A 21052-nucleotide genomic window follows, 5' to 3' on the forward strand; every position below is an offset into this window, starting at 1 on the left:
CAAAATTATAATATAAATGTTATATTTATATTAAAGTTTTTTTAGTTGTAAAAAATTTAAAGTATATATAGAAAGAAAACATGTAGCAAATTTTGAAACGATTCAGCTAAATGGAAAGCCAATAGGAGTGAATTTTTATAGAATTAATTCATTTGACCCCTGAAGAGGTTTATCAAATCAACCAAGGATTTAATTAAGAGGAAGGCTCTCTTTGATCATTATTTGCAAATTACAACTTAAATATGTATTATTCGAGCACAAAAAGTGAGCAATAATGAGCATTTAAAGTAAGCTGCTTTGCCACATGGAAGAAAGCTCCTTCGGTAAGAATTTAAAGGAACATGTATAGTAAAATAAGTGGGCATTCAGGAGGGCCCTTTAAATACACAAGAGGCCATCAGTTTCCAAAGAACTCAGTTAAGACCTCAGGATGCAGATTCGGACTCACAAGGGAAAGGTCTCCTCTTAAGAAGAAAGTTCTGAGCTCTTACTCTTTGAGGAAGAAGAGATGCGAAGTTAGGATGCAAACCTTCATCCCACACCCAGCGTAAATGCCTGGAGCTTACTCTGCCCATTTTGGATAAGCTGAAGTCAGAATTGCCATAGATTCTTGGAAATTGGGGTCCTAAAGACCAAAATATTTAGAGATTGAGGCTAAAAAAACCCAGTGCCGTCGATCCCTAAATGATAATCAAAATATTTGTTTCTACTATTATTTTTACTAAAGAAAGTCAGTTCTGACAATCACTTATTAAACTATCTATACATGTTGCTTTAATTAAAGTGTTACCATCCTCTGCACGTAACAGAGAAAACCTTTTGTAAAATACTTTGGGAGACCCTCCCAAGTAGAACTGATGATTTGAGGCAAAGCAGCCCACACTGTTATAGCACAAGCCTGTTCTGGGTATTTTGGCTTCTTTAGCATTGCAATAAATGTAGAAGCCTTGGTTAAACTACCAAATTTAGGGACCCACCCCTAAGATTTAGGATATAATATGATTATATTACATAAAGGAAATAGATGAACAAACAAAAAGCCAGCAAATCATAACAGTAGTACTTGAGGGCAGTTAATCAACCCAGACTTTCCTTCAAAACTCAAACCAAACCTTTTCTAGGCTCAAAATTTCCATTAACGTTTTCTTTGTTTTCATTTTTGCTGCCTCTGAATTTCCTGGTTTCAGCTGGAAGCAAAAGTATCAAAATTCTTTGAGAAGCTATTCTCTTTAAATCATTCAAGTTTTAATGCTTACCAAACACATTCCTCCAAACTCAAATGCAAACCTAGCATCCAATCTATACCATTGAGGGAACAACAAAACAGCAGCCATCTTTCTCCACGCAACACCCCTCCCTTGGAGCAGTCACCAAACAATAGTCTCAGACCACCTATGTTGTTGTTGTTAGGTGTCATTGAATCAATTCTTACTCAAACCAACTCCACATACAACAGAACGAAACACTGCCCAGTACTGTGCACCAACTTTGGGTCTTCCTTCAATTCTCATTTATCAGCATTCTTCACCATGGCTCCATTCCAAGGAAGCTGGTTTTTTGGCTTTTTTTTTTTTTTTCCCAACGCTTTGTTCAAAAAGTTGTTGGCAACTCTCTGCTATTGTACATGTTATTCCCTTTCTTTCCACCAGGAATAAACTTTCCAGCAATCCTATCACCTATCTCCTTTCAAATGTATTCGTTAATGTAACCCCCCACTCATCAAATATTGACTCAGTATTTTTTTTGTGCCAGACCTTGGTCTACAGAATGGAGACATTATTCAAAGATGACTAAGATAGAGCTCTTACCATTAAAGAGGCAAAGAGGCCACTGTCTAGTAGAAGAGACAAACATGACACAAATTACTAAAACACAATACACATGTACTATATAAGAGATATCTACAAAGTGTTAGGGGAACACAGAGGATAATGAATATGGTGCATGGAGGTAAGGTGGCATCAGTACAGTCCTTACAGAACATATGGACTTAAGCCAGGGCAACCCTACATCCTATTTATGCCTATTGTCCTGGCATAATTGTTAACAGTGCCCGTCTTCACCCTCAAAAGTAGATGACAAATAATATAGCCACATAATTCAGCTTACCTGGAAGAGACATCAGGAGGAGAGGGAGAAGAGACATTTTAAGATTCACTTTTTCCTGAAAGGTTTACCCAATTAGGTGTTTCCATCTCTGCTCATTCTCCTGCTTTACATGTACATACACTCCATTTTCCTCAGAAATTTGGGCTTCATAATTCCCAAGATATTGTCACAACTGTAATTTTGCACACAGCTGGAGCACAAATATATCATTATCTAACTGTTTCTCAAATGTTACTGAGCATAAATGGCAAAAAGGAAAAATATAGTGGTTTTTGACAGCCTCCTGCAATCCAACCAAGATCCCCTACTGACCCAAAGAATCTACTTGGGTCTTCCCAAAGCATAATAGTTTTATCTAAGAAAGAGGTGAAATAATCTTTGTAGTAAGAAAGGATAACTTTAAAGTCTGGAATCAAGATTTACATTTGACTTTTTCAGTTAATCAAAGTATCAAACATAAAGGTTCCCAGACAAAATCTGACTCTGTTCTTTGTGACATCTTCAGTAAGCTACTCACCTGCATTTCTGTTTAACAAAAAGTCCCTACTCCAGCCATATCAGCATATATGAATCCCAGACTTTGGACATGTAAGCTCTTTGTCTCAAGACCACCAACCCTGGAGACCAGCCTGTGAGCTTCTGAAACATTTTCCTCATAATTTCTTAATGGGAATCCAGGATTGTCTCATGTCTTCCCAGGCTAGGTTCCTACTCCATGGAATTCCCAGACAGAGCCTTCATTCCACATCCCAGTTCCCTGTTTACAATAGTGTCTCTGGCATTTTTGATGCATGCCAAGGTTCCCCTCCAGATACCACATTTGGCAAAATGCTGCAAGGCAAATCTTTTTAAGTGGTGTGGACTTCCCCAGCATTCATTCTTTTTTAAAGCCTTCCAGAATTTAGTCATCCAGAGTTGAGTTTGTATTTCTTTTCCCTCCTCAGCTTCCTGATTCATATTCCCACAGATTAGCTGGCTGACTAAAGAGCGACATGAAAATCTCTCCACGTTTTAATTTTTTTCACGTGTTCGCTCCCACAATAATGTTCTTAAATTTTACCACCAAATCTCTACTCAAGTTCTTTCCTCTTCCTGCATCCGTTCCCCAACTTTGCCTCACAGGTGCCTATTATTTACTGTCATTCCAACCCCCTCCAGGATTAGATTAGATGGCTCTAATACTCTGGTCTTTTTTTACCTCAACCTTTAAAACACTGTATTGTAATTCCCTAAAAGGCTAAACCCCCCAATAGAATAATAACTTGATAGGAACAGGAGCTGTATCTGTCTTGTTCACCATTATAACCTCCACTGTCTAAGACAGTGCCTAGCATGCAATGTGCACTGAGTAAACATTTATTGAAGAAATGACTGATTTTTTATTGATTGATTTTTTAAAAAATACAGTTCTTTAGTACTGTCAAGAACTGATTTTTTTTTTTTTTAAACATATAATCTGCCTAATATAGCCCTGAGAGGCAGATTGGGCAGATATCAACATCATCGCCATTTACTGATGAAGGAACTGTAGTTTTATGATTTGTCCAAGATTATTCAGCTATATGAGAGCACCGAGAATCTAGGTCTCCACTGCCACCCTCCTGGTCCATTATTCTTCTCCTTAAGCTTTTGGCCAGGCTCTATTTAGATGCTGACTTTGGGGTGATACTAATGGGGAGCATACTGTGATGAAGATTCAATTCCTCCTGAGCAGAGCCCTGCCCAAGTAGTGCCTACTGAGAAGCTAATGAAAACAGTGGTTTGTATCAAGGCATCTAGCACTTCAGAAACAACTTCCAAACCCTGACATGCACAGAGACACTCTCATGGCATGTTCTCTTTGTTCTAAACCTTCAAAGAAGAAGCACTTTAAGAAGAAAGCATGTGGACTTTAGAGTCATAGAGACCTGAAGTTAAGACTCACCTTATTTCTTTGTAGCTCTATAACTCTATAACTTAATCTTCCCAAGCGACATACCATACGGGAACATTTGAATGTTTAGAGGCAAAATATGTAAAGCCCCTAGCTGATTACTTCCAGCTCTCTCCCAAAACCTACACAAATACACAGGTTGATCTCCTTTCCTTAGCACAATTAACATCTCCAGTGAAATAACAGAAATGAAAAACATTCCAGAGTTGAAAAAAAGATACCAAGGGATTCTGTCTCTACCCATATTCAGGACTTCACATTAAAGTCAACAGCAACTCTAGTGTGGAAGTCATTTTTCTATCCAAGCTTCCTTCTCATTGTGTGTGAGAGAGAACCAAATGTATACCAAACAAAAAACCAAACCCGTTGCTGTTGAGTCAATGCCAACTCATAGCAACCCTAGAGGACAGAACAGAACTGCCCCATAGGGTTTCCACAGAGCATCTGGTGGATTTGAACTGCCGACCTTTTGGTTAGCAGCCAAACTCTTAACCACTACACCACGAACAGGTGTTAAAATAATTTTTAATTTTTTTTTTCCACAAATATAATACCCATTGCCGTCGAGTCGATTCCGACTCATAGCGACCCTATAGGACAGAGTAGGACTGCCCCATAGAGTTTCCAAGGAGCACCTGGTGGATTCGAACTGCCAACCCTTTGGTTAGCAGCCATAGCACTTAACCACTACACCACCAGGGTTTTCCTACAAATATAGTAGTGAGTGTTAACTTGACTTAAAAAATCTAAAGCATTTTTATGACAATATAAATCAAGAAAAAACTAAGGTGAAAATAAATGCTGCAAATCTTTTAACAGTGAAAATTGCACCTGGCTATAGGGTCGCTATGACGACTCAACAGTACTGGGTTTGGCTTTTTGGTTTTACCGCGCTAGAAGTACTTGTTATGAGAGATTTTAAATTTATCATTTTGTTCATTCATTCGTTGATTCAATGGCTTGAAGAAAGGCATTTTCATTGAACAGTGAATTTGCCAAGACCCTAAGTGTGTGTGACCCAGAAACAACAACAGTATTGCAATGAATATCTGAAATTCACCACATATCTAAAAATATTAAGACTTTAGCAAGCAGTTTATATCTCCATTTTTAAGGATGACATTTTCCTCCTCTTCATTTTAGGGAAGGACTTGATTCTGTAACAGTTTAAACATTTACAGCGAAATATTGCCCAAGATTAATTTAATATACCTCTCTCTTATTACCTCAAATATTCCTTTGGTTGTTTCGCCACATGGATCGTACAGCTTTTACACAGCTGTTTTATACAGATGTATGAGTGATTTTACAGCATCTGACATTAAAACAGCCACATATGGATGTTGCCAGTGGGATGTGCAGAACATACGGTTTATTCCGAAAAAAATCAGCTACCTACATCTGTGTTTAGGAAAAAAACCAGTAATAAAAATAATACGACATTACCTTTGGATAGAACCTTAGGTTCAAAGTGCTTGAAAAGCCTCAATGCATATTCAAAGGTATCCAGAAAGAGGAAGTAATTATTCTGAACATAACACGCACGTGCACACACACCCACACAGTGACGCATTCACAACGTTCCACTCCAGTGGAGCAGATACTGATTACTTGAAGTGGGAGGCTGGATTTATGAAGCAGAAAACCTCACAAAGGCCTGCAAGAACTTGGACCAAGAAAATATAACTTTGCAGCTAAGGAAATAACTGAGATGGAAATCTGAAGGAGACAAAGACCAAGAGACAGAGAGACCAAGACAGAGAGAGAAAAATGGAGGCTGACATGTATTCCAGAATCTAAACAAGGAGATGCTCTGCACATAGCAAAACGCTGATACATAATTATTTTTATTTCATGCAATATGTTTAAGTCTCTCAAAGGCTATTCTACTAGGTCAGGAGCAGGCCAAGGGGATGTGCTGTCATGGTCCTCCCCTAATATTTTATAGGACCGTTTTGAAGCCACATGTTAGAAACTATCAGTGACACAGCTAACAGAGCCAGATGTCTCGGAGAAACCAGTGTCCAGCCGAGAACAGGCGCTTAGCAAATGCTTGCTGAATGAATCTATAGGGCTCCATCTCCTTGGCAGTACATAAACTTTAAGTTTCAGTTATAGAAAATCATCTTGAATTAGACACTTACATTCAACTCTGAGCAGAGCAACGAAGGGATAATTATTGTCTAGAACTGCCTTTGAGCCCTGCGAGTCGGTGATTCTCTGAGCAGAAGCTTCTTCACGCTCAGAAGTTTGAGGCTACTTTTATGCTGAGTCATGGGACTGGTTTTGTCACATGTGCACACTGCCACCAACAAACTAAATGCTGGAACTTTATGTTTCGCGAACAGAAATGTTCTTTTTTTTTTACCATAAATAACCGAAGGTTAAATCAGAAAAAATATGGGAGTCCATTAAACATTGTTATAATTAATGATTTTCTTGGTGGTGGTTGGAAGAGAAACATCTCAGTACTATTTCTCTGTCTTAGTGACTGAATATTTGAAAATTTCAAATCACAAGACTCACCACGTCCAGATCCCAGCAACGTGCCAATTTTTCTAATTATAACAACACTACAGTCCATTAGAGGTTAGATGTCACATATTTTAAATCACTTGTAGAGTTTGCTAAGGATCTGAGTACCCTTCCGCCAACTAAGTCCTATCTTCAAAGCTGTGCCAAAGGGTCTGTGTGTTCTATGATCAAAGGGGAAGACAGAGGGTAGTGATGCAGAAAAGGGAAGGAGGAGGCAGATGAAGATCTTTATAAAGAGGAAAACTAAGTCAAGTCAATAAAATCTTATACTGGTTTCCCCAGTCTATTTAATCTGATTGGAAACAGCACATGTGATAAACAGAACCATGTGTAAGCTAATAGCTCAAGTGTGCTCTAGGGAGAATTGACCGTGTGCTTCTTTCCTGCATTGCTGGGGCGGCTGTGTTTGAATTCTACCCGCTTTTTAATACACTCTCAGTTGTTCAAGAAGTGATGGCACGGGATTGAGCAGTGTTTTGTTCTGTTATACATAAGGTCGCTACAAGTCGGAGATGACAACAGCAACTAACAACAACAACATGCTGTGACATGGCATTCCATCTACTGTAGTTACCTGCATAGAGCCTTTCTCTCCTTTTCTATTTTCTTCTAATTTACCAGCATTTCAAAATCAGGAGAAAGGGTTTATGTGGTACATTGTATTACTGTTCCCATTTATTCCCTCTCCTCCAATAGAGGGTTATATGCCACCACCCACTCCATGTGACTTGCAGGACAGTGTCCCTGTGGGCAGATTATACTTCCCCACACCACTGGCATAACGTACTCGGCTTTGACTGGTGAATTGTGAATAAAAGTGACACATGCCTCATAAAAGCAGAAGCATTAAGACCCATTGTACCATCTGCCATTCCCCTTTTCCCTCTGCCATGAGAAGGGCATGTCCCAGATGCCTTCAGCCTAGATTCCAGGATAAAGAGAATACACGGGGCGAAGCCACAAGTGACCTACAGTAAGCATCCTGAAATATGGACAAGAAACACATCTTTCTTGATACAAACCACTGAGATTTGGGGGCTGTTTTTTGTCCTAGCATCAACTTGTAAAAGTTGACTATTATATGCTTGTTATCAAGCATATACACAAAATAAGAGGAGAATGAGTTAGGGTCCAAGGTGATTCCTTATGTCAAGAGGGAGTTCTGATTTGGTTCCTTCTGTTTTTTGTGAATCTCTCTCCAGCACAACATACACACTGACTTTCCCATAGGTAACTGCCAGTAAAGGCACCAGCTGCTATTGCTTATCACTGTGACCACAATTCTCTTTATAGGAGTTCCCATCACCACCTTAACTTAGGACCCATGAGACACGGAATGGATGTCTGTTTTGCAGGGGATTTAAAAACTATTGGGGTAAAAAAACCTAATTGAAATTTTCTGATGATTACACAGCTGGCAGCTGGTATCACGTGTACATGGGATAAACCAGTACCTCTTGCCAGATGAATATAAAAATCTCTCTGCAATCCAAATTGTAATTTACAAAAATATTGTGTTTACGCTATAATGTCAATAAGAACTTTCTTCAATTTTTGAAAACAGAAAACACCACGTATCTGATTGCTTTTTCCACCAGCCCCTTACCTTCCGTAGACCCTTTTATGTTAAGGCGTTTGTTGAGTTCATCCAATTTGCTCTTCGTGTGTAAAAACCAGAAAAGGACAAAAAAGAAAAGAAAGCAAATCAGAAATTTTCTTTCTTTCCTGCGCTCTCGTCCTATTTAGCACTCTGCGAAATTCAAAACGGGATCCAATAAACCCTGTAGAGGAATTACTGATTTGTCTCAAGTTTACTCTAGGTTCCACTCCTTAGTAACTCTATGGCCTTGAGCACCTTTTTTAATCTCTCCTTGACTGTTTTCTGTTCTTAAAACTGTATACTAACCTCCCATGTTTATAATGATGATAATTTGGGCCATGTATATAAATTAATTAGAATTGTGCCTCAGTTTCAGATCAATCCCTTGGTACACTAAAGTGATTCCCAAAGTAATTTATGAAATCGCTTTTTCCAAAGCTGAAAAGTAATGACCCAGAAATTCTGAAAAGTAACAACCCAGCAACTTTACCACTCACTGTATGTCTTCAAAAACTCTAGCATATGTACACAAGAAGACATTTGCAATAATGTCTATTGCAGCGCTGTTTGTAAGAGTTAACAATTACAAATAACCAAATGTTCTCAAATAAGAAAATGAATAAAATCATTAGAGCATATTTATATAATTATACATTAAATATCAGCAGTAAAATGAATGAACGAAAGCTTCATGTATTAATATGCATAAACCTCAAAATCATAATAATGAATAAAATAATTTCAGAATACATAAAGCATGATAGCATTTACAGGAAAATGTACAATATGCAAAATAGTTAAAGGAACCACACTGAAGATTACTTAAGATTTTATTAAAGGGATACATACAGGTGGAGTATGTATGGGAATTATATGGACTATATTCAGAATGCTAGTTGTATTTGGAGTAGGAAATGGGATGGAACCAGGAATACACATGGAGCTTTGACTGAATTTGTAATGCTTTCTATCCTATGATGTGTGTATGGAGGTATTCATTTTCTTAATCTCTATACTTTCTCAGGAGATCTGGTGGCTTAGTGGTTAAGAGCTCAGGCTGCTAACCAAAAAGTGGCAGTTCAAATCTACCAGCTACTCCTTGGAAACTCTATGGGGTAGTTCTAATCTGTTGCCATGAGTGGGAATCAACTCGATGGGCAATGGGTTTGGTTTTGGTATACTTTCTCAGTATGCCTGAATTTTTATTTTTTTCTTTTTTTGGTTCAAGAATAGGACAGTAGTCTTTTGGAGAAACCCACAGACAAAATAATGAAAACTCAGAATTTCTCTAAAATGGCTTAAGACAAAATATCCAAAAGATTTCTTGTTCTCCAGAAGAAAGATAATCCAGAAAACGAGATATAACTAAGATATTCTTCTAAAATTATATTTGGGATCCTTTGCAAAAGACCACTTCCTGATGACTTTGGCAACTTAACCCCAGCTGAGGTCTGAGAATTACCTGCCTTATAGTAATTAGCTTCCTTGGTTCTTGTCATGAGGCAAAAGTAGGAAGGAGAAAAAAGAAGAGGGCAGAAGAACGAACTGAATTCCTCCAGTGGTGAGTATCCCAAACTGTGGCTCCTAAGCCCTTAGGAATCCTGGGTGGTAACAAATGGTAGGTGAAGGGAAGGGGACAGTCAGAGGACTGTTTTCAATTTTTCACAGGCCTAATAGAAAAAAAAAAGTTACACATTTGCCCATAGTAAAACCACACAGGCAAAAATATCAGGTTTCCTTGCTTTGGGCTGGAAGCACATCAACTCAGTGTGGTAACACTGGTTATTTCCCGCTTATCAGAAGGGCTGATTGGCAGCTATATAGATCTTTGATCAACATAAAATTCAATAAGCAAATTATTGCTTAACACTTGGAGTTTGGTACTCAAAAACAACCAAAACAAGGTGTGCTGAGTAGTTTCCATCAATCCCCTGAGATCTACTTTGCACCCTGCTCTGGACCAGAGTGGCTGACCTCTAGGGACTGCATTAAAGAGCAAGCTTGCCTTCTGGCTTCCTTTGGGGTTTCACCAATGGTAGGCGCTACCAAGAGATTAGAGGAAAGAGACAGGGTATTTACAGTTCCCACCCTGCCAAGCTGCAGTGTATTAACTGTCTCCCTCTACCAAATACCACAGTTCCTTCCCATATGACTCTCTCTCCATGTTCTGCTAACTGCTTATTAGGCCAAGGAGTGGTAGCCTACTAGCCCCAGGGTGACCATTCCTCCTTGGCTTCCCTCCACCCTGTCCAGCCTCTGCAAAAAGGCCTCTCACTCAACATGATGGAAACCATCCCTTTAAACTCTCTTGAAAAACCTCTTCTCCTTGGGCCATCTGTTTCCTGCTGGAATTCTGACTGATACACATGCGAGCCATGACTGAAAATAAATAAAGTCTTTGGGAATTCTAACTAGCAACATGAATTCTACCTTTTGCCTTTCATTCTCTTTACTTGTGCTTCCGATATGGTAACCACGAGCCACATGTGGCTCTTTCCATTTAAATGTAAAGTAATAAAATTAAACAAAATAAAAACTCAGTTCCTCCGTCATACTAGCCACATTGCAAGTGCTCAAAAGCCATACATGGCTAGCGGCTACCATTTGTATAGTACAGATGTAGTCTATTTCCATTATCACAGGAAGTTCTATTAGATAGTGCTGTTCTTTACCCACTACGCTCCTCCATGATAAACATAGAGATTATTTCTACTTTTGGCGCTACCTTATCATCACAGCTGCAGCCCAGGTCAAAATCAGACTGAAGATATGTAACACCTGGATAATTGGGTCGGGTAACTTCCTCTGGCATGGTTGGCCTGAAGATATTAGTACGCAGGAGATGATTCAAACTTCCATGGGTCCCATTATTAGGAGCTGGCTTCAATCCGAGGAGATCTGGTGAGGAGAAAGAAAAGGGGCCAGGTGTTTCTTTAATGTTCTTTGATGAGGTTTGGTGAGAATCAAAACCATTCAGCTTCCAAAGCCTGAAACGTCAGAACATAAATCAGAATCTGATGAAACCAAATTAAGATGGTAGACACTTTTTTACCTCCTGAACCATTCTAGCCTGACATGCCCAAAAAGAAAGAATGAAGGAACAAGGTTTTACTTAGCTATTGCCTATGTCTGTGATAGTTACAACCAAGAACCATCAGTGTCAGTATCACTGGCTTTCTGTACCTTTATGCATCATCCCAAATTTTGAAATGAGACACGTAATCAATGAACAACCATAAGCCTGCCCTCTAATGCACTCCACAGAAGTGCAGGGGTAAAAGACGGCTTTGGCCCTGTGCCTTGAAACACCGCTGTGTGATGAACAGGCTGATTTCATAGCAAGTGAATGGTTGCCAAGCAGGCATACAGTGGCTTGCCTAAGTTGAGAGGTAGGACTGGGAGAGCCAGCAGCCAAGATGGGAAAAGAACCCAGGAGACCCGACTTGCAGGCTCCCCCTCTAACCACCAGACTGGCACTCCCTTGCTAAATAGGAAAAGTTGTTCTCATTCAGCAACTAGAAGCTCAAGGAATAAAAATAATTAGGAGCACATAAATAGCTGGCCAGAATGCATGCTGGCAAAGTTTTAACTGGGCTTCAATGCAAGAGATGGACGTAGAAGAAAGTTTGGTGCCGAACTCTTGCTTCACCAGGTCTCTGACCAGTGGTGTCAAACTGTAATGCTATGTTGGATCGGCCGGAGGCTGCCAACAGCAACACTGTGAAAAATCCCCATTAGTCAACTGATGAAGAAAGACAAAGAAGCCTCAGAAGGGGATGATATTCTCTCCTTCCAACCAATGGGCAAGTGACAACATTTTTAGGAGGGTGGGGATGAGGTGGTCCCGAAAAATAGGCACCTCATTTCTTTCTCTGACATTGAGGAAATCCATGTGGTAACTAAAGGCTGTTTTATTAGTTTTGATTAAATAAGTGACTTACCACACATAACATTGTAAAGTTCTATGTTTTCAAATGGAGGTACTTTAGTCTTATACTTAAATGTTGGGCCGTAACCTAAAAAGACAGTCTTCCAAAAGAAGAGAAAACAAAAACAATTAAACATTGCTAATCTAGTAGCAACTCTTCCTTTCTTCCTGAATACCAGGCAACTTCACTCACACCACCATTCCCCATCCCTTGTAAAGATCATTAAAATACACTTTCAATTCACAGTTCTGTGATTGTACCTGCATGCTATTGATCTTGTTATCAAATCCATGGTCTCCTTGGAAAAAACATTTTCCCGATGGTTTCTTATAAACATCCACAGGTTTCCTACATTGAAACAGTTTTATAATTAGTCAGGATTTCTCATGAAATCACCCTGATAAAAAAGCCAATTTCAGAGCACAGAGAAGCTCTGAGAAGGGGATTTTAGAAGCATATTTATCTTTAATTGTATCATCCATGTGGTGATATGACATTGATGCTGCTCATTGTTCCAACTGCCTTTCCTTTGACAGCCAGGATAAATGAGAACTTAGGAACAGAAGTCACGGTGTCCTCCCGTACCTCCTGCTTGCCCTGAGCAAAAACTTGTCACAGGTAATGTTCTGCCTGCCTGTCTGCTTCACTAGCTCCAAGCCTGTAAGATCCTTGGCTTATAGGACCGTGCTTGTCTGGTTCACTTCTATATACCCATTGCTAGATACAGTGGCAAGCACATAGTCAGTACTTTATAAATTTGTAATTTTTAACCAGTGAATGGAGATCTATATTCTATAAAAATGTTTGCATACATACAAATTTACGTGTCAGTGTAGTACAACTACAGAGTACAGGTGAGTGGCAAAATTAACAATAAAAGTAACTTAACTGAATATCTAGTATTTGTCTACATATCTAAACCCTGACCTCACACAATATCTGTATTTAGAAACAGAAAAATGGAAGCATTATTCTCTAGACATCAAGACTGTTTGACCTTCCTTCTTGTGACAGGAAGACATCTTTTATTTAAGTATCATGGGGTCATTTAAAAAAAAAAAAACTTTCATGTTCATTAATGCGAATACTTCCTATGTACAGGGTACATAGCACTGAGGTAAAGTATTCTGGGATGAACAAAAAAATTTTTAACATATGGGTCCCCACTCTTAAAAAAAAGTACCATCAACTTGGAATAATAAGATAGGTACATACAACTCGAGAAAGCAAGACTTAAATAAAAAGGATTTTACTACTAATTAAAATACCTCGCTTTGGCCTACACTAATTTGCTTCCCTGTGATCATCTTTCACTTAACTTCTAAGCAAATCCTACATTTTGTTCATGTAAAGCTACCAACTCTGCCCAATATTGAGCTTTTCTACCTTCCAAGATGTCCCATACATAAAGGATCCTGAAGAGGACATTCTCAGCCAAGCCATATTGGTCACAAGCCATGTTGCAACTTTTCCACAAGGACTCTCCATATCTATTCTAAATGATTCTGATAATTTTTGGTCTTTGTACATCTCTCTTCATAATCCTATATATTACATATCCCCCTGTACAATTACTGTAGGATGTTTGTACATTTGTCAAATGTGTCCTTCCAAGGGTTCCAAGTTGGTATGAGTTCCTGAAGGACCAAAACTTTCTCATTATATTCTCCGTTGTAATTCATTAGAGTACCTAGCTAGAATGCATGTAGTGCTTGTTCAATTACTGCTATAGACTGATTCACAATATTTTTCTTAAGGAGAAAAGTTGGAGCAAGAGTGAGTGGGGAACAGTGGCTGCCAAGTCTGCATGAAAATGGATAAACCTTTAATGATTAACTCTTGTTTAGAGCCTTTGGACACATTCTATGCCATATTCAAAAGCAGGGAATAATCTCTTTAATACTAAAAACCACTGATGACCTAATACAGTAAATCCTCCTAAGAAATTACTTCTTTTCCTAATGTCTTAGAGGCTATTCTGTCATTCAAAAAAGAAAGGCAAACATCTGAAATATTTAGGCAATGTAAAACGTACCTATCAAGTCTCCGAGTGATGCCAACGGTTAACACGCTCAGCTACTAACCAAAAGGTTGGAGGTTCAAGTCCACCCTGAGTACCTCAGAAGAAATGTCTAGTGATCTACTTCTAAAAACTCAGCCACTGAAAACCCTCTGAAGCACAGTTCTACTCTGACACACGCGTTGGAGTCGACTTGACTTGCTCACAATAATGGAGATTTTAAGATGAACACTTTCTAAAAGTTCTCTACAAACATTGTTATGCAAAGTCTGGTCAACCAAGATTAAATCAGCCCAGTGTGCTAGGGCAAGGTTAAGGGTCATTCTTTTGACTTATTGAAGTAATAAGAATACAGGATAGAATGCAAATTAAAAAAACAAAAGAGAAACACACACTGAGATGTGCTGAGATGCTACAGTACAAAGAGACATTGAAATGCCAAGATTCAGAACACAGAAATGCATTGTCTCAGTGCTAATTGTTTATCTAGCATTCAAAATCTTTGGAAACAGTGAGATTTCCCACTGAGATTTTTTGTTCTGATTGCTAAGGACCTTAAAGCACTCCAGTTTTCAAAGAAGCCCATGTGAAGATGAAGAAGGGACAACCAATCCCCAAGTTACCTTGCGATATGCCATCTTCGGTCCACCAATAAATGGATGTCTTCAATTCTTCTGTTGTTGGCATAGTGCAAACGCTTGGGAAGGTGTTGTTTCATATAAGGCTTAAAGTGCTGCTCTGGTTTTTTACACTGAAATTTAAATAGAAATTGGGCTTTACATGGAATGTCTTCTAGAAAAAGTCCTAGTAATTCTCTCTAGGAAACTGAAAGAGATTTAAGCCAAACGAAAGGTTGGTTAGTGAATATAGGAATTTGTTATCTCCATATAAAAAAAAAAAAAAAACCACCAAACTAAAAACAAATAGATTCACGAAGAGATTAGATACTTTTTGAGATGATACTAGAAGGTTATAAGAGGGAAGTTAGAAATTTTCAAGATATATTCCAGACTCATAAGACCACCACTGAGAACAATTCAAACTCCAAGGCCTTCTCCAACTGCTTCAAGTCAAGTTAAAGAGGTTTAGGCCAATATGATTACATGCTTATGTGCTTTTTAGGTCTATATCCTGGATCGGGGAATGATGGAACTGGGTGGTAGGTGGATCTGGTTCAGAGAGAGTAAAGATTTGTTGAACCATGAATGACTAGTTTTCAGTTCTAAAAGATAGATCAAATATTCTCAGTTCATACCATTGCCAAGACCGTTAGGTGGCCCACAGCTGTCAGCAGGACAGAGATTTGAAAGCTCTTAGAGAGACAAGCACACAGAATGAACAATGGGAGGTGAGTGCATGGAAGCTGCTCAGCGGGAAGAGGCCTGGAGACTTGCACTACTTACTGTGAGGTTAGCTAGGATGGCTTTCGGGTCATCTGTTCAAAGAGAGAAGGAGAAGGATTTCAAAATAAAAAAAGTGACAATAATTATTCACAGCAATCAATTTTGTAGCAAAAAACAAAAAACCCACCGTCATCGAGTCAATTCTGACTCAAAGCGACCCTATAAGATGGACTAGAACTGCCCCATAGGGTTTCCAAGGAGTGGCTGGTAGATTTGAACTGCCAACCTTTGGTTAGCAGCCATAGCTCTTAACCACTGTACCAGAAGGGTTGTCACTTTAATGTTTTGTTTAACATGTATAAAATTGACTCATAGCGACCCCACGCACAACAGAATGAAACACTGCTCAGTCCTGCGCCATTTCTCACAATTGTTGTTATGCTTGAGCACATTGTTGTAGCCACTGTATCAACCCACCTCATTGAGGGCCTTCCTGTTTTTAGCTGACCCTGTACTTTACCAAGCACGATGCCCTTCTGATAATATGCCCAAAGTATGTGAGACAAAGTCTCTCCATCCTCACTCCTAAGGAGCATTCTGGCTGTACTTCCTCCAAGATGGATTTGTTTGTTCTTCTGGCAGTCCATGGTATGTTCAATATTCTTTACCAATACCATAATTCAAATACATCAGTTCTTCTCTGGTCTCCCTATTCATTGTTCAGCTTTTGCATGCACATGAAGCAAACGAAAATACCATGGCTTGGGCCAGCACACCTGAGCCCTTAAAGTGACATCTTTGCTTTTCTGTTTGTGGTATTTAAAGGTTCAGTGAGTGAAATGCAGCTAAACAAGTGGACCAAATCTTATAGGAAGTCAACTGCCTTGCTGGAGCTGGGTCTCCTCTTCTGAAAGAAATTCCTTCTTCCACAGCACCAGGATACTGCTAGGTAAATGGCCTGTTTTTGTCTTCAAATGGTCTCTCTGGAGCCTAGACTTTGTTTATTGGCAACTTAACATCAGTAACTAAGCTGGTCATCTGGGACTTTTAATGTAATTTCCTATTTATCTGCAGAGCTTTGAAGTGGATCGTCATCTGCCTTAAAGATGAATCTTCTCATCCATGGAGTTGTTCTTCTAAAAACAGTTTTGTTTTCACAGTAATATCACGGGTCTAATTATGTAGCTAGGAGCCCTGGATGCCCAATGGTTAAGTACTCCGCTGCTAAATGAAAGGTTGGTGGTTCGAACCCACCAGGTGGCTCCCCAAGAGAAAGACCTGGTGATCTGCTTCCTTAAAGATTATAACCTAGAAACCCATACGGGGCCGTTTGACTTTGTCACATAGGGTTGCTATGTATCAAAATCAACTCCATGGCACCCAAAAATGACAATTATGTAGCTAGCTGTGCCCATCCAGCCATATGCACGTGGGCGCGCCTCCTTTATTTTCACTACCACCAAACAAAGGATATTTCTGTCAATGCCCTGACTAACTAAAAGCAAAACTATGTAAATGATGGCTGTGCATAACTGCAGGCAGCATTATACTATCTGAAGATTCCCTTTTAGGGGGGCGAAAAGGAGAAGATTCGAAAAGGAGGAGATTGTAGGTTGGTTGGATTTTGTTTTCAAATAATTTGCTTCAGTATGTCATTATAGAAATAACAGAAAAGAAAAGCAGCATTCAGAAGAGATACCAAACGTCATGATGTGGCCATCCCTGGAATGTAGAGGCCAGTGGAACAGACCTTGTCTATACCATTTGCTGCTGTATCTTTGGTGTCGGTGCATTGTAGGCACCCGAGGAATATTTGTTAATAAATATTTGTTCATATTTGCTGGGTACACATATACACACACCTTAGCTCTAAAACTATGAAATCCAAAGCTCAAATGTAGATTCCACTCTATTTAAACTGGGTATAAGGTTTAGTTTCATTGTTTTTTCACGGAAAGCATATAAGTCATAATGGTAATAATGACAGTCAACTGAATTGAGTCCGTACCATGTGTCAATCTCTCTATAAGAGCTTCACACGCACTCTCTCTCTGGCCATTCACAACCACCCGAGGGAGTAGGTGCTATCAGATTCCTCACTAAGCCAATGGGTATTCAGAAGGTTGAGGAGCTTGCGAGCCAGGACACCAGTAATCTGATTGAACAAGACACAGTTTAAACCTCCATTCTCTCTAAGCTCATGACCCATAATCCTCAAGGGACCAAATAGAATAAATTCATCTTTGATAAGGAAGAGAAATAAGTATCGTGGGGCAATCTAGGGCTCAGATAAATCTCAGAGAATTACCAGGAAATAACAAATTCCCGAGTCCATTTGAGGGAAGCCAATTCTTAATTTTGAAGTCTTCAGCCTTGTCCTGCTAACAGTTCCTTCTTTGTATAAGGAGAAGAGGCCCCCAGCAGAGTGTGGTGATTAAGAGTCAGTAAATTGGGGTTCGAATCCCAGCTCTGCTACTTACTACCTGGCATATTCTGAGCAAGTTACTTCATCTCCTTCTCAGCTTTCATTTCTACTGTCTGTAAAGGAGGATAATACTTATCACATAGTACTATTGGGTATAAATAGGATTATGTATATATCTAGCTGAGATAGTAATGAACCAAGACATCATCATCATAGATTGCATTTATATACTTTTACTCTGTGCTAAACACTAATCTAAGTTATATGCATACATATATCCACGTACGTATATATGTATATGTGTGTGAATACATACACACACACATATATGTATATAAAACCTCTCATTTAATCTTCAAACACTGATACAGCTGGCCCTCTGTATCTACAGGTTCCACATCTGTGAATTCAACCAACTACAGATAGAAAAAAATCCCCCCCCAAAAAAAAAAATGTTGCATTGTTGCTGACTTGTACTATGTAGTTACCCTATGATGGTAGTGTCTGTACCGAACATGTACCAAAAAAAACAAACCAAACCCACGGCCATAGAGTCAATCCTGACTCATTGCAATCCCATAGAGTTTCCAAGCCTGTAAATCTCTACAGAAGGAGGCTGCCACATCTTTCTCCCGAGGAGCAACTGGTAGTTTCCAACTTGTTAGCAGTCCATTGGTTAGCAGCCCATTGCTTTAACCACTGTGCCACCAGGGCTCCTATGAACATGTACAGACTTTTTTTTCTTGTCATTATTCCCTAAACAATACAGTATAACAACTATTTCCATAGCATTTACATTGTATTAGGTATTATAAGTTATCTAGAGATGATTTAAAGTATACGAAAGGATATGCACAGGTTTTTTTTTTTTCAAATACTACACCATTTTATATAAGGGAATTGAGCTTCCATGGATTTTGGTATCTTTATAGGGGTCCTGGAACCAATTCCCCACGGATACTAAAGGATAACTGTATTTTACAGATGAGGAAACTGAGCCCAGAGAGGCTAAGTAGCTTGTCCAAGGTCACAGAGTGAACAACTGGCAAAGCTAGAATTTGAATCCAGACGTTCCACCACAATTGTACTCTAATTCACCTCACTCTGCTGCCTCTCACAAAATAAAATCACATAAACAAAATTGTTTTTAAAGTACAAAACATTTAATTACCGTTAGTTATTATTTCATTGGCTCCAGGGACTTTTTCTCCCACTAAAACACCCTCCCCATTACATTTACTGACGTCTGATATGCCTTTCAAAATAAACAAAACCATTCTTGCACTGTTGTTATTGTTGTTAGGTGCTGTTGAGTCAGTTCTGACTCACAGTGACCCTATGTATGACAGAACAAAACACTTCCCGGTCCTGCGCCATCCTCAAATCATTCTTATGTTCCAGCTCATTGTTGCAGCCACTGTGTCAGTCCATCTCATTGAGGGTCTTTCTCTTTTTCACTGATCCTCTACTTTACCAAGCATGATGTCCTTCTCCAGGGACTGGTCCTTCCTGACAACATGTCCAAAGTACATGAGACAATGTCTCTCCATCTTTGCTTCTAAGGAGCATTCTGGCTGTACTTCTTCCAAGACAGATTTATTCATTCTTCTGGCAGTCCATAGTATATTCAATTTCTTCGCCAACACCATAATTCAAAGGCATCAATTCTTCTTCAGTCTTCCTTACTCACTCTCTAGCTTTCACATGCACATGAGGCATCTGAAAATACCATTGCTTGGATCAGGTGCACCTTAGCCCTCAAAGAGACACCTTTGCTTTTTTAACACTTTAAGGAGGTCTTTTGTAGCAGATTTGCCCAATGCAATATTTTGTTTGATTTCTTGACTGCTGCTTCCATGGGCATTGATTGTGGATCCAAGTAAAATGAAATCCTTGACCACGTCAATATTTTCTCCATTTATTATGATGTTGTTTACTGGTCCTCTTGTAAGGATCTTTGTTTTCTTTATGTTGAAGTTTTATCCATCCTGAAGGCTGTAGTCTTTGATCTTCATCAGAAAGTGCTTAAAGTCCTCTTCACTTTCAGCAAAATTGTGTCATCTGCATATCACAGGTTGTTGAGTCTTCCTCCAATCCTGATGCCCTGTTCTTTTCATATAATCCAGATTCACAGATTATTTGCTCAGCATACAGATTCAATAAGCACAGTGAAAGGATACACCCCTGACACAAACCTTTCCTGATTTATACCATGCAGTATCCCCCCATTCTGTTCAAACTACTGCCTCTTGGTCTATCTACAGGTTCCTTATGAGCACAATTAAGTGCTCTGGAATTCCCATTCTGTGGATGTTTGTAGCTCTGTTTCTTCTCATTTTGAGTTGTGCCACAACAGCAAATGAAGGTCCCAAAAGCTTTACTCCATCCATGTCATCAAGGTCGACTCTACTTTGAGGAGGCTGCTCTTCCCCAGGCATATTTTGAGTGCCTTCCAACCTGAGGGGCTCATCTTCCAGCACTATATCAGACAATGTTCCACTGCTATCCATAAGGTTTTTACTGGCCAATTTTTCAGAAGTAGACTCTCAGGTCCTTCTTCCTAGTATGTCTTAGTCTGGAAGGTCCACTGAAACCTGTTTACCATGGGTGACCCTGCTGGTATTTGAAATACTGGTGGCATAGCTTCCAGCAACAGAGCACACACGAAAGTCACCACAGTAAACAAACTGACAGATGGGCGATGGGAAATGCTAAAACCAAGAGGTGCCCTAATGACTTGCATCCAGTCTGTGGTGCAGGCCAGGCTCTCTCAAGAGAGCAGAGAAGAGAGGACACTGAGGACAAGAAAGAGCATGGACAAGAGAGGCAGAGACACCAGCGCTTTGTTGATTTCACAACATTGCCTGGAGCTGACCTTGGAACACTTCCCATTTGTGTTGACTCAGAGTTGTAATTTGGGAAAAAACTTAATTTTCCAAAGCTTTAAGCATGGTGCCAATGGTTTCTTATTCCCAAGGCTAAAAACACTAAAGGATGTTGTTGGTTTTTTTTTTTCAAGAGGCAGTGTTTCTCCAATAAAACTATGGGGTTCTCAAAAGTTGGGCAGGCAGCAATAAAACATTTTAGTTTACAAATTAAAGCTCTTGTCAGTGGCAGATTATAACCTGAATGTATAAAACATAAGTGACAAGATTACT

The 21052-nt window shown here is 39.3% G+C and overlaps 1 protein-coding gene across 4 annotated transcripts in view; it reads right to left on the reverse strand.

Annotated features, from left to right (window-relative positions):
• The window catches only part of ENPP2 (ectonucleotide pyrophosphatase/phosphodiesterase 2), an 87143-nt gene that overhangs the window by 11950 nt on the left and 54141 nt on the right, over positions 1-21052 (reverse strand). For 2 of the 4 annotated variants that reach the window (XM_010588470.3, XM_010588472.3), the window contains 7 exons: positions 15530-15561; positions 14750-14877; positions 12367-12454; positions 12119-12206; positions 10903-11075; positions 8184-8235; positions 1113-1187 (listed from right to left, as the gene is read on the reverse strand). In XM_010588470.3, the coding sequence (XP_010586772.2) occupies positions 1113-1187; positions 8184-8235; positions 10903-11075; positions 12119-12206; positions 12367-12454; positions 14750-14877; positions 15530-15561 (636 nt within the window). The remainder of the gene's footprint in view (positions 1-1112; positions 1188-8183; positions 8236-10902; positions 11076-12118; positions 12207-12366; positions 12455-14749; positions 14878-15529; positions 15562-21052) is intronic. The other 2 variants (XM_010588471.3, XM_010588473.3) reach the window with 1 other exon arrangement.

Source organism: Loxodonta africana, chromosome 14 (assembly GCF_030014295.1).
Source record: "Loxodonta africana isolate mLoxAfr1 chromosome 14, mLoxAfr1.hap2, whole genome shotgun sequence".
In the NCBI taxonomy this organism is placed as follows: Eukaryota; Metazoa; Chordata; class Mammalia; order Proboscidea; family Elephantidae; genus Loxodonta; species Loxodonta africana.